We start from the raw sequence: 14,879 nt of genomic DNA, 5'->3' as shown, positions 1-14,879 counted from the left end.
TGTGGCAGCCAATCATGGGACTAGGTCCTCAGTATGACTCATGTATGACTAGGTCTTCTACATTTCATGAGCTTTCACTAGTCAGGTTTCACCTGACAAAAACCCCTCTTGGTTGTAGGGCATCCAGTGGACTGTCCACACAGACTTTCCTTTATAGTTCAGCGTATACTCAACGCATATCGTTGCTGTCAGGCAGTGGTGGGAAAAGTCATTTCTTATATTTCTTTCAAAAGTATCAATACTGCAATATATGTAATTACTGGAGTAAAAGTACAAAAGTATAGTATCAAAATGTACGTAAAGTACCAAAAGTAGAAAGTACTCAGTATGCAGATTGTATATGCGCTATATAAATATAATTTACCATAAATACCATTTACCATAAAAATACCCTTTACTTAAGTACACTACTTGAGTAAATGCACCCATTCCTGTCAGATGCATGATTCGATCAAGGGTTAATAATAAAATAAAATAATAAATTAATAATAAAATAAAATAATCCTATTTGAACTATTTGATCAACGTTTGCCTGTTATCTCTCCCATGGCACCAACATCAATACAGCATAGAATTGTGTACAAAATCTCATCCAACGACGACAAAATATTCAAAATCTTGGGTCTGAGAGGCTACATTTCATCAAACGGTGGTCCGTGGCCGAATTTATAGACCTCGGCATGAAAACGGTTGGAAACCACTGCATTGAATAATTTGTTCTAAATGTCTTTTTAAATGTGGTGCTCTGTTCCCAGGTAAGGCCTACGCCCCAGAGTTCTACTACGACACCTACAGCCCCCTGTGGCAGAACAGACCCCGGGTCTACGGCTTCAAGCTGCAGTGGACCCAGATGAACCCTGCCGCCGTCGACCGCATCGTGGCCTACAGGCTGGGCATTAGACAGGTAGGACGCTGTCTGTCTGTCTGTCTTTCTCTCTCTGATTTCGTCGACCAAAACTATGATGAAAAATGTTGACTCAACAAGACTAAATATATTGATGATTTTGTCATAGACTGTTAGGGAGGGACTGGTGAGAAGAGATCCAGTAGGCTGCGAAAATTGGTTGTTGAAAATAGCAGATCTACAAGCTCACAATGTAGTTTTCAATGTAGCCGAGATACAGAACACGATAATCAACAGACATTAACATACAGACAATAGACATTAACATACAGACGGCAACGTCAAAATACATGAATCACACAACAGAAATCACTTGAAAAATATGCAGTGAGCAAAAAAAAAAATAAACAGACCAAAATGTAATAATTAAATACCGGTAAAGCAGTTACAATCCTGAACATGCGGCACCTGCTTAATTTAGTTCATTAGTTATTTTCATTGTTTTTAACAAGATTGTAGGTATTATTCCAAGAGTGATATTGCCTGATGAGTATTAACCACTTACTTATGTATCCACCTGTGGTAACCTGTTAATTATATGTTCTCTTCACAGTTTGTGAACGAAGCCTCATTTTGTAACTTTTGTAACAATCACAATGTTTTTGTTCATTGAGGTTTGGCCTTATAGGTGGAAATGTGGCTTTTTCGGTGTTTCCTTAATTTTTAGACTAGTCTTGTAGTTGGACTTCTGGAATTTTGCCATAGAGCCCCCTGCCATAGAGTGTACAGTGATGGGTACCAGAATGGTAGAATGGTACACATTATCGAGGCACTTTAGATTGATGGAGTAGCTGTCTGTGTGTTGCTCTGTCCCGGCTTTAAGTTCTAACTTTCATTGCAGTACTAGTCCATACAGCATACCCGGGGGAGATGCGCGTGCCATGCACACCCAAACTATTATGCTGACTTTGGGGACTTTTTGGAGAGAAGTGCTGCTCATTTGATCCTTTGTACGCTACGGACACGATAATAGTCTCCGTCCGGGCGAAACCTCATCTGTCCAAAACTATGTATTCAAATTCAAAAGTAGCTAAAGTAGCAGTTCTACAAGCTCGAAACGTGGCGCGCAGCTCAAAACATGGTGGATGCTACAGATTTTCCTGAGCTAAATAAAAATAATACATTCATATTTCTACTGTTATGTCTGCTTTTCTTAATGAGTACCGTATGTACTGTGCTTCATGGTAAGCATGCTGAGTGAGAGTAGTCTACAAACTGTACAATGCAGTACTATGTAGTCATTGTAGTGTATGTAGTCCATAGCCATTGAGTACATAGAGTATATGTCGTTGCTGTCTGGGACAAATCTCTCATCTGCACATTCTAACCTTTTGTGGGGTTTTTTTGTGTTTTTTTCCGTAAATTATCGCCACACTTGATCATACTACAGCGTCGCACCAAAGCGTCAACAGTAACAGATCCGCAAGCTAGAATCGTGGCGCGAAGCGACGTGTTTCGAGCTTGTAGATTTGCTGCTTTTGCTGCATGTTGTAGTAGAATTTGAATCCTGAAAAGTAACAGTTTTGGAACATATCAGGATTCCACCGGACAGCGACGGTATATGTATTGTAAGTCTATACAGTCTTCTCCATCCTCTCCATTTGTTTTTACTTTTCTATTCGAAGATTGATTGAATGAATCTAAACAAATCTAAACAATGAATCTAGGGAATGAATCTAAACAATCTGCCGGGGGCAGCCAGCTGAGCCAAGCTGCAGGTCCCCTTTTTTTTATATTCTCTTTTCTTTCTTTCTTTCATCGAATAATTTCTGTTCCCGGCCAATGGTTCATTCATGTGGAGAACAGCAGCAGGCACAGCTAGCTCCTGTATTTGTACCTGTTACTTCAAGTGTTGACAGCCAGCCAGGCGGCAAAGAACCATGGCAGTCTCTGTTTCTGCATCTTTACGCCTGTCTGTCTGTCTGTCTGTCTGTCTGTCTGTGTCTCTCTCTCTCTCTCTCTCTCTCTCTCTCTCTCTCTCTCTCGCTCTCGCTCTCGCTCTCGCTCTCTCTCTCTCTCTCTCTCTCTCTCTCTCTCTCTCTCTCTCTCTCTCTCGCTCTCGCTCTCGCTCTCGCTCTCGCTCTCGCTCTCTCTCTCTCTCTCTCTCTCTCCAGTGGGATGGGATTTTGAAATTTTAAGCCACTTGGGTGATAGTAAAAAAAAATAGAGCCTTTCTGTTGCCCAGTTTGGAAAAACAAAAATAATAAAAACTATGTGAAATTAAAAAAACAGCTTATTGTCTCCACCAGCCGAAGGCATGGGGAGAGTATGTTTTGCACTCCGTCCGTCCGTCCGTGTGTCCGTGTGTCCGTCCGTCCGTCCGTCCGTCCGTCCGTCCGTGACCAGCTAATCTCAGCCACCGTTAACCCGGTCGATGCCAAATTTTGCACACACACTCCCTGGATGCCAACCATGAACCTCTGCCCCAAACTTTCCAGAACGGCCTGTTATAGCGCCACCAGGAGGCCGCTTTGTGCAAAACAAGTTTTTTCACAGTACACCTACAGATTTTGTCCAAACATCACGCAAATTAGTACACAGTCTCTCTAGAGCCATTCAACGAAACGGGTCTTTCAGATTTCTCACACTCCATCCTGATTGGTTAAGATTGGCTTCCAAAGTTCACAGGAGTGCTCAGTTTCAAACAAAATGCTGCAAATCATGAACACATCGCGTGATTTCCCTGAAATTGTGCACGCACATTCCCACTAGGCCGAGGACGAAATGCCACATGAACAATTTCAACTCAGCCTCAAGGTGGCGCTATAACTGGCCCAAAAGTGTTTTTACCTCTAACTGCACGGATCTGTGGATAACCTGGTGGAGACCTGTGCCCAGAAGGGCACTTTTTCTAGTTTGTATCTGTGCCCATTCATTCGTCTCAGTACAGTGAATTAGTAAGCCTTAGTAAGACAGCTCCTTGTGTTTCCCCGTAATTCATATAATTTAATATTTGTTTCACACGGCGCTCCTCAAGGAATTGAGGTTTTGGCAAAAAAACGCTCTCTCTAAACTAAGTCTTGTTTTAGTTCGTTTTCTTTCCTGTCAGGCGTCAGCTATCTCGGTCGGTGTGTGTTCGGTAATAAATGGTGTTGCGTCGCATGCAATTTATCCTCCGTGGGAAAACCGCTAGAGCGTGCCGTGCTGTGCTGGCGCGCTGTGCCAGGCTTTGGCTGCCTAGACGGAGGCGCTTCTTGCCAGTGAATATACTTTATCTAGCGTTCCCCATTTCAAAGCCACCGCTCTTTCTTTTTCCCCCCCGTTTCACAGATTAAGACTGCAACAGCTTCCAAAGTGGTCCCCGCGGTAATTTCAGAAATCGCATTAACGTTTTAATCCCCCCCACCCCACCAACACACTTGTTATGTTGTTGTTTACGAACATCTCCACCTCTTCTATTTTTTTCTTTCAGAAAAGCAACGTTTGCAAGAATGCTTTTTACTTTTTTCCCTGCTTGCCGTGACGATACACTGTGTGGCATGTATTCTCTTCCCTATAAACACTTCCAATTGACTTGAACAACGACTGTCAACCTCTTTAACCATTGGTTCTCAAGTGTGGTAATGAACAGAGAGAGAGAGAGAGAGAGAGGGGGGGGGGGGGTAGGGGGGGGGAGAGATGGAGAGAGGGTATAATTGAGCACCGGTGATGAAACAGTTTGAGAAGTTAGGTAGAATATTGAGAAAGAGAAGAAATAAGAGCAAAAATAGAGGGAGAGGTGAGTGGGAGGGGAGGATTCAATCCTAAATAAATACATTTGGAGCTCTATCCGTGGACTGACTGAGAAACAGACAGTGCTGCAGTAATGAAAGCACACACACGCACGCACGCAGACACACACAGCTCTCAATCTATTTTTAGAGCCGGCACCAAACGGCTCGTCCATAACCGCTCTCCCCCGACCGAGGGGAGGATCATTATGGTTTTTCCCTCACGGCCTCAGAATGAATGAGTGCCGAGACAACTACACAACGACTCCACAGACGACTGCTATGTGTAGAGTCTGCCACTGCACATCCCCAAAGCCCAGGAACGGAAGGCGCCATCTGTCCGTCATGTCCGTTCACGAAAATATACAGTATTTGATAGCTTTCATCTTTTTATTTTAGAATGTCCATTTCTGAGAAGCAATGTATGCTTTGATTATTTTCATTTACATCAGGACAAATTTGCGCGACGGTGAAGAAGAAACAGAAGGAGTCATCTCGCTTTGTCCTTTGTGTTTGACGGAAGCGTTTGAAAATTGTAGGGGGCATCAACACTCCATGAGCTATTTTATACAGGGTATTTCCAGCGGGTGAAACACTGGACGATAAATCAATCAAATGATCAGTGTTCATAAGGAGTTATGATATGATATGATGCTACTGAAGTGCTACTGAAGTAGCTCACGCTAGCAATCTTTCTCGAGAAATGTTTATATTTCGATCGCAATATGCGATGGAAAATCTGAAATCAGATCCGAACCTCGGATGTCTGATCAGCACAACGGACAGCGACATAGTTTAGAGTAAAGAGTAATAATTAAGATCCTAATTATAACAGTAGTCTACGCATGCGCGAGCAAGGCAACCGGCTCAGATCCATATAAAGCGATCCACATCAATCACAGACATCTTAAAACACATACTGTATATATACTGTATACTGTCAGTAGCAGACAATGTGTTAAAGAGCACATTTATCATGATCAGGTCAACCAAAGTGCTGTGCGGCCAGTGCGGGTAACAACAACAACAATGCAAAGAAATGAAACAACAAACAACAAACAGCAACATACAGCAGACATCACAATCAGTCCATCATTTACTCAATGGAATCCCCCAACCTTCCGTCATTGTGCTGTCTGTCTTTCCATCTAGGAAGAGAAAGAACATCCACACACTATAGTTTCTAGAGCTCCATGGGACTTACTTTATTTAGAGACGGGGCAACAAATTGCAACGTTTCATCAGGCAAATATTACAATGACAGAAATAGAGCAAATATTTACAAAATTCATTGATTAATGATCATGCATAACACCTGGGAGAAGTCAGTCCACCCATCAGAGGAGGGGTTTCCATCTGTCAGTTCTTCCTGTCTTTTACCATCCTACTGTCTGTCTGTCTGTCTGTCTGTCTGTCTGTCTGTCTTTGGTGCCAAATGTTTAACCCTGGGTCGTATGCTGTCGGTGTCCTGTTTTCAAATACTGTTGCTTCTATTCCGCTACATCTCAGAGGGAAATATTGTACTTTTATTTACTCCAAAAGTGAGGTGTTGTGAGCTTGTTGTTTATTAATTTATTTTCTATTCAAGTATATTTTGAATGCCGGTACTTTTATTTGTAACAGCATATTTCTACATTGTGGTATTTGGTACTGTACTTTTACTTTGTAGTATTCGGTACTGTACTTTTACTTGAGTACAGAACTGTGAGTTCATCTTCCACCACTGTTCTCTCTGTGAGGTAACTAGTCACCCCGATGGATGTTACCCCCTTAATTCCATCCGCTGCCTTTTGTACTAATGGAAAAGTACAGTACATCACTTCCTTTCTTCTTCATCTTTTCTTCTTCCTCCTCCTACTCCTCTTCGCTTTTCTTCTTCCCACCATTGATGTGCCACTCACTGTGTGTGTGTGTGTGTGTGTGTGTGTGTGTGTGTGTGTGTGTGTGTGTGTGTGTGTGTGTGTGTGTGTGTGTGTGTGTGTGTGTGTGTGTGTGTGTGTGTGTGTGTGTGTGTGTGTGTGTGTGCGCGCGCAGTCAGAACGGAGGCAGATCAATGGGAAGGCAGACTAATTACATGCAGGCAATCTGGATCAGGATTCTGTCACTTTGATTATTCCCCTTCACACACACACCACACACACACATTCTCTCTCTCTCTCTCTGATTGGCACCACACTGGTTTTCAAAGTTTGCCATAAAACCCTCGTCATGAACTGTTGCCGCAATCAAGTGAAACATGTGATATGACCGAGTCTCTCTAGGGAGTGAAACATGTGATATGACTGAGTCACTGTAGGGAGTGAAACATGTGATATGACTGAGTCTCTGTAGGGAGTGAAACATGTGATATGACTGAGTCTCTGTAGGGAGTGAAACATGTGATATGACTGAGTCTCTGTAGGGAGTGAAACATGTGATATGACTGAGTCTCTCTAGGGAGTGAAACATGTGATATGACTGAGTCTCTGTAGGTGAAACATGTGATATGACTGAGTCTCTGTAGGGAGTGAAACATGTGATATGACTGAGTCTCTGTAGGGAGTGAAACATGTGATATGACTGAGTCTCTGTAGGTGAAACATGTGATATGACTGAGTCTCTGTAGGCAGAGAAACATGTGATATGACTGAGTCTCTGTAGGGAGTGAAACATGTGATATGACTGAGTCTCTGTAGGGAGTGAAACATGTGATATGACTGAGTCACTGTAGGTGAAACATGTGATATGACTGAGTCTCTGTAGGTGAAACATGTGATATGACTGAGTCTCTGTAGGCAGAGAAACATGTGATATGACTGAGTCTCTGTAGGGAGTGAAACATGTGATATGACTGAGTCTCTGTAGGGAGTGAAACATGTGATATGACTGAGTCACTGTAGGTGAAACATGTGATATGACTGAGTCACTGTAGGGAGTGAAACATGTGATATGACTGAGTCACTGTAGGGAGTGAAACATGTGATATGACTGAGTCTCTCTAGGGAGTGAAACATGTGATATGACTGAGTCTCTGTAGGTGAAACATGTGATATGACTGAGTCTCTCTAGGGAGTGAAACATGTGATATGACTGAGTCACTGTAGGGAGTGAAACATGTGATATGACTGAGTCTCTGTAGGGAGTGAAACATGTGATATGACTGAGTCTCTGTAGGGAGTGAAACATGTGATATGACTGAGTCTCTGTAGGGAGTGAAACATGTGATATGACTGAGTCTCTGTAGGGAGTGAAACATGTGATATGACTGAGTCTCTGTAGGTGAAACATGTGATATGACTGAGTCTCTGTAGGCAGAGAAAAACCCCCAAAAGGTAATAAGAACACAAACCTTAATTGAGTGCAGAGAGCATGATGGGTCTCAGTAGCACGGCCATTAAACAGTGCTGGGAAAAGTATCAATACTGCAATAGACATACTCTGTTACAAGTAAATGGCCGGAATTCAACCTTTTCTTGAGTAAAAGTATTGGTATCAAAATGTTCTTGAAGTACCAAAAGCAAGCTCACAATGCGACGTGTACACTAAGATTTTCAAATAAATGTAGTGGAGTAAAAGTAAAACATTTTGGGGCCGAGATGTAGTAAGTAAAAGAGTTTGAAATTGGAAATGCTCAAGTAAAAAACAAATACCACAGAATTGTACTTAACTACAGTACTGCTTAGTTACTTAACATCAATGCTAATAAATGGGATCCAAAACCAGGAAAATAAGTTTTGAAATAAGAATGACACGCGTATCATTAACAGCCAGGTGAAACAAGCCTTCTCCTTTTCTGTGGCATTACAGACTCAGGGTTGAGACCAAAGAGTTATAATAATTATATCCCCGCTATTCACTTCAATGGAAGTCTGGGGGCTCATGGTTGAGACCATAGAGTAATACAAGGATAGAGACTGAACCGGAGCGATAGCCCCGCCCCCCCACTATTCATTTCAGTGGAAGTTGCTCAGTGGCGTTTTGAAGCACCTGGAAGAACCCTCTACTTCCACATTTGACCACCAAATTTTGGTGGTCAAATGCGGAAGTGCAACAGAGTGCTCAATGTTAAAGCCCAGCTGCACAGGGTTTCCTCGTCATGAATCCACGGGTCCGCCTGCAGTTCACGCTCCAACCACTAGGGCCGAGTACTTCAACACTGGAGAGCATCACTGGGGGCTTGGTTGAGACTTCCACACAGCGTTTCAGAGTATGGGTTCAGACTTCCATTGGTTTAGGCAGCGTTTCAGAGTATGGGGTCAGACTCCCATTGGCTTAGGCGGCATTTCATAGTATGAGGTCGACTTCCATTGGCTTAGGCGGCGTTTCAGAGTATGGGGTCAGACTCCCATTGGCTTAGGCGGCATTTCATAGTATGGGGTCGACTCCCATTGGCTTAGGCGGCGTTTCAGAGTATGACTCGGCCAGCCAATCAGGACTAGGTCGCGCCAAGGTCCTCATAGCCAACAGCAGAGATCATAAGCCAGTTTTCATCTGGCAAAAAAGGCTATTTATTTAAGAAGTTAAAATGAACTTCATCCATTCAGACTGGACAGACTATACGTTGTCGTACCTTTAAATCTTGGAAAACATCTGTGTCATTTTAGATAGAGTTGCTGACGGGGAAGAAAGGTCTTGGGCACTATCTTGCGCCAACCGTTACCACTTATCCCTAAACGTACGTGGTTTATGCATTTCAATTCTTCCGATACGGAAAGAAAATGTGGAATTATCGGCTTTGAACGAGATGAGATTGGCATTTGAGATCTCTGTCTTTCTCCTTTGCGGTAGAACGCACGCACGTTCGCACCACATAGGCTACGATTATTATTTTTTTGCAGAGCCCATACCATGTAATTATTTCCAATTAACCTGCCTTGAAAGGCCTTTTGTTGGTCCAGAGAGAGGAGCACAGGGGATTTAAAAGCATTGGCAGAGACAAGCAAATCATGTGCAATTATCTAGTGTCGTGTAGGAAGGCGTCTCCGTTTATCCCTGTACTACTGCAGCTGTAATGGCAACAATTGTGCCTTAATTGTGGAGCATCCACATTTTCCAGGTAATGACTTAATTGGTACTGTCCTCGCACCTATACACTACCGACCACTTTTAATGCCTTTCCTTTTCCTTTTCACTCTCCCTCTCCCTCTCCCTCTCTCTCTCTCTCTCTCTCTCTCTGGCCCTTTTTCCACTAAAAGATCTTTGGTTCTAGAACTGGTTCCGTTATAGATTCGTGGAACCTCGGTACTTCCACGGAACCGGCAGGCTTTTGTCTCGCTCTCTTATTTTTTCTTATTTTTTTGTCCCGAGCCAATTTTTAGGGTTCTGAACCAATTAATTTTAAGTGGAGACACTCTGAACTGGTTCAATATTAGAGAACCGAACAACCGCGGTGGAAAAGGGTATCTGTCTCTCTCTATCTATCTATCTATCTCTATCTCTATCTCTCATTGGCTATCTCTATCTCTATCTATCTCTCCCTATCTCTCTCTCTCTCTCTCTCTCTCTCTCTCTCTCTCTCTCTCTCTCTCTCTCTCTCAAACTTGTTTCTGTGTCAAGGACCCCCAAATTTATAATTATGTGTTAGGCTGCCAAACCGCATCTGAAAAGATATTTTGTGCCAGGGACCTCCCAGAAGCAAAGATGTTGAGTTAAAAATGTTTGCCTTCTTTGGGACAAGTACAATAGCGCCCTCGGGAATTCAGTTGTTTAAAAAAATGTTGCTTTGTATCACAAGACAATTTGAAGAGCAGTTTTATGCTTAGACATATTTGTTCCTCATAAACTATATATATACACACACACACAAGACAAGATATTATCTTCTGAGTTCAAGATAGTTCAGTCTTTTAATGACAGGATACTGAGACATCATAGCACTTACTGTAATTACGCCACCTCACCGCCAAATACCTTTTGAATGGAGTCATTACTATATTTGAAGTGGAGACATTGTTTTTTTGTAATGGTAGCTTTTGAATTGCAGACGCTATTATCCAAATCAAGAACATTTTGAGTAAAGTGGCATGAACCCATAGTCAATAAACAGGGGGGGGGATGGTCAAGTAAATGGAATGCAACGACAACTATTCCATTTAGTATTTACTTTTTAGTCCAGGTCTTGAGATTTTCTTTTTTTTCTATCCTATGTAACCCATTTTTCACCCGGTGCCCGGGTGCCAATTGCCTGAGCTGTAATCCTAGGCGCTAGTCTCCCTCTGCCAACCTGGGAAGGGCCCCGAACTGAGCTCATGCATGCTTCCTTCAATGTTTCCCAATTTGGAAACAAATTCTATACCCTATAAACACATACATGATACTGATACTGAACAGATACAGTTTCTACCCGGCATCCCTGTCATTATGGGCAAAAACAGCTTTGAGAAAGATTTACACACATTTTTCAAAAATAGGGCAAAATATCTACAAGCTCAGAATGTGTCACATACGTACAGTAGATCGCTTGTACATCTGCTATTTCCGCTATGATGAATGCGGGTGCCTTGAGATTTTGACACGTGTTTTTTTTTAAACTGCAGTCTGAAGTGGCTCTACTGCAGGGGTCTTTATCGTTCTTCAGGCCAAGGACGGTAAGGATCCCTTAGCTGGGAGAGAGATGAAGCACCCCCACTTGTATAAAATTATGTTGCAGATTAAAACTGTTCATAGATTTCATAGACTTGTTTGACAGCACTATCATCAGTGTATGTTGGATTCATGTTGTAACTGTAATGCGTATTTTTAACGTTTAATTACCTTTTTGCTCTTGCTACACAAATCCTTTTTACCAAAAAATAGCCAGTCAACAAGCTCACAACGTTGTGAGCTTGCTAAAGTTCATCCCAGAAAAGGGATAGTAGGGTTCAAGTGGTTCCTATCACACACATCACTTTAGTTACTAGTTACTTTGTAGGTTTTAATTATTAGAAATTTTCATAATGAGTACTTTTTTTTACTTTTGGTACTTTAACTCATTGCCTTTGACATCTTTGACGTCTTTCCCAATGGCGCTCGTTGCCTTTGGCGTGTTTTTGGGGATGTTATTATTAATCCAGAATAGGCTGTTTTATATTTACCGTACCGTACGTCGCTAGGCAAAGCTTGCTTCTGCTGTGGTCGCTCGATGACATTTTTCCCCTCTGTCCACAATCACATTTCTACTTTTCAATATTGATACTTTTAAATGTGAGTCCTTTTTCCACCACTGCCCACCCAGCAGCCTTTTTAACCCAATAAGACCTAGACCATATTCTATGAAATGTCATGACAGTTTTCTGAAAAACCTATTATGTCAGTGGTGCCCCAACTATTTCATGTCAAGGACCGTCAAAATATGTATTCGGCCACAGACCCCGATCAGTACATATGTTCTTCCAGGGACACCCCAGAAGCAAAGATATGCGTTAAAAACGTCCGCTGTGAAAGAATATTATATTCAAAGATTTGCGGCACATGAGCTTGTACATTTGCTATTTTTCCAACAGCTAAAGTTAAAAGAATAATGGTTAAAGTGGTTAAAAGCTATCGGGTGACACAGATGAGTCCTACATGGGTTAAACATTTGTCTGTTCCTTTCCCAACCACGCAGACGGGCCAACAGCGCTGGTGGGAGCAGGAGATCCCCGTAGAGGGGAGCATCGACAAGGGAGAGCTCATCACACACAACCTGACAGAGCTCATCAAACCCGAGTCCTACGAGGTGCGCCTCACGCCCATCACGCGCTTCGGAGAGGGAGACTCCACCATCCGCATCGTCACGTACAGTGGTGAGTGTATATACGGCATCCATCTTCAAATCCGTAGCCGGGTCGCGGGGGCAACAGCTCCACCAGAGAGCTCCAGACTTCCGTCTCCAGAGCAACATTAGTAACTTAATTCTGGGGGATATATATATATATATTTTTTTTAAAGCCAAATCAGTTTTCAATGTATAAGGATACATACTGTACATAAGGTATTCCTTATGCATGGTTTTATAGGGTTATGCTGCAGCATACATACTGTCACTTTCTGAGGCGTATGTGCAACAGAAACGGGTCGTTATTTCAATGTGTTAGTGTGGAAATAATCAGTAAAAAGTGTTGGATGCTGCCACCCACCCAACCCCCCATTACACAGTACACAGCTGGGCGGATGGCCCGGTCAACGGCAGGGTGTATAATGTCCGGCCGGGGGTCGGGGGGCTATTTAGGCTTGGAGTGGGCAAAACCCCAAAGGGCTAATGGCTGTTAATGCCCATGTATTTCAGACTGGAGGACTATGGGGATTGCCAGTGCCATTATGGGTAATCAGAGACCTGAATGTGGAGTGATGCCGAGCATACTATGCAGCATTGCGGCACTGACACGTGCATTGCCCCAATTAGACACGTATTTTACTTTGGTTAAGTTTGCGCTGGATTTCAGATGCTCCTCCTCATACATACACGTCTCCGTCACAAAATCTGAGCGCTCATTCTCCACATTAAAACTAATTCAAAAACGATGTGAGTATCACAAAGGGGACAGCACAGACTGAGCGGACTATGACCATGTTATCAATTTAAAGTGATTAGGTGAAGATGAACATTGTGCATGACTCGACGGCTCATCAAGTACCCTTGGTGGGTACTAGGCTACTTGGTGAACTGAGACAGCCATGTCAATTTACCTGTTAATTAATAGGAGAGGCTTTGCTCATTAGTGGAGGCAGGTAGCGGGTGCTGAACTCTCTCTCTCTCTCTGTGTGTGTGTGTGTGTGTGTGTGTGTGTGTGTGTGTGTGTGTGTGTGTGTGTGTGTGTGTGTGTGTGTGTGTGTGTGTGTGTGTGTGTGTGTGTGTGTGTGTGTGTGTGTGTGTGTGTGTGTGTGTGTGTGTGTGTGTGTGTGTGTGTGTGTGTGCGCGCGCGCGCACGTGCTGGAGCACAATTTGTGCCGTGCAACTTCTTCAAGTACACACTGTACTGACTGTAGTGTCATTTTGTTTCTCGTTTGTCCATTGTACGTGTATCTAATAAATCATTAAATACCTATAATTAGATGTCCAAAGTGGTCTAAATAGCGTTTAGTTCACTTAGAGCTTTGTGTCCTGTGAACCCTCCTGCTGTGCAGTGCATGGGTGTTGTTTTGCCTTGATTTCTCAAATGATTTCAATTCATGGGAATTAGGGACGTTACAGTACTGTACTAGCCCTGCAGTTCACCTTGCTTTTAGGCATTTTGCAAACGTCTGTGTCCGCGAGTATATGCGCGTGTGCACAGTGGTGTGTGCACGCGCCGTGTGTCAAAAAGTCATACATGGGGGATTATGGGATTCGAGACATTTTGTGGCACTTCTGTTCTCAACCAGGGGATTTGTGATGTTGGGGCGCTTTTCTTGTGACTCTGACCATTACAAATGGTCTTTGAAGCCACTAGTCTTCGAACAGTGACAGTAACCCCAGAAGGGGCCATGTACACAATTCAATCCAGAATCAAGGAGGCTGTATTTGTCCCTCACAAGCACAGTAGTGGAAGAGTACAATGTTGAGGTACTTTTAATATACTGCAGTAGTTTCACTTCTGTACTTTTACTTCCGCTACATTTCAGGTGCAAATATTAAACTTTTACTCTTCTACAATGATTTGAATACTTTAGTTACCAGATTTAGATTGTTATTACAAAACACACATTAACCACTTTGGCCCTCTACACATTTCGGCCATTTGAAAATTACCGATCTAATGGTCTCAATGTATACAAAATATTTGTATACATTGTATGCATTTGAAAATTTGTGAAATGGGACATTCTGCAAAAGTTATTTTACTTTTGGTACTTTAAGTACATGTTGATGCCAATACCTTTGCACTTTTACTTAAGTACATTTTGAATTCTGGACGTTTACCTGTAAAAGAGTATTTCTATATTGCATTATTGATAGTTTTACTTGAGTAAAACATCACTACTAGTACCTTTTCCTCTCTAGTGTGTGGGAAAGGAAGCTCTCCTGGGATATGTATAGTTTCATTATATAGATATTCCACTGTTACTTTCTTAGCTCACGCATGTTTCATGATAAATGCTTTTATGTGATGTATTCCCATGCTTTTTGTTCTTGCTTAATGTAAGTCGCTCTGGATTAAGAGTGTCTGCTAAATGCCTAAATTGTAAAATTGAAATTGTAAATTGTCTAATTAATGGCCCAGCAGATGGGTCATTGGTTTAAAAAGCCGTTTTGAGCCTGCAGATCTGCTGCTTTTGATGCTTCTGTGTGACACTGTATTATGATGGAGATAGGCGATAGCTAGTCTTACATCCGGATCGATATATTT

General features: G+C 42.5%; 1 protein-coding gene across 1 annotated transcript in view; it reads left to right on the top strand.

The window, feature by feature from the left end:
* The window catches only part of LOC310876264 (MAM domain-containing glycosylphosphatidylinositol anchor protein 2), a 355,337-nt gene that overhangs the window by 278,677 nt on the left and 61,781 nt on the right, over nt 1–14,879 (top strand). The window contains 2 exon segments of the mRNA XM_083789750.1: nt 756–904; nt 12,179–12,356. Coding sequence (XP_083645876.1) covers nt 756–904; nt 12,179–12,356 — 327 coding nt within the window.

The sequence above is a fragment of the Protomyctophum parallelum genome (assembly GCF_964188405.1).
Source record: "Protomyctophum parallelum genome assembly, chromosome: 19".
NCBI lineage: Eukaryota > Metazoa > Chordata > Actinopteri > Myctophiformes > Myctophidae > Protomyctophum > Protomyctophum parallelum.
Note: the sequence above shows the minus strand (reverse complement) of the source record. Positions and strands in the feature narration are given on the sequence as shown.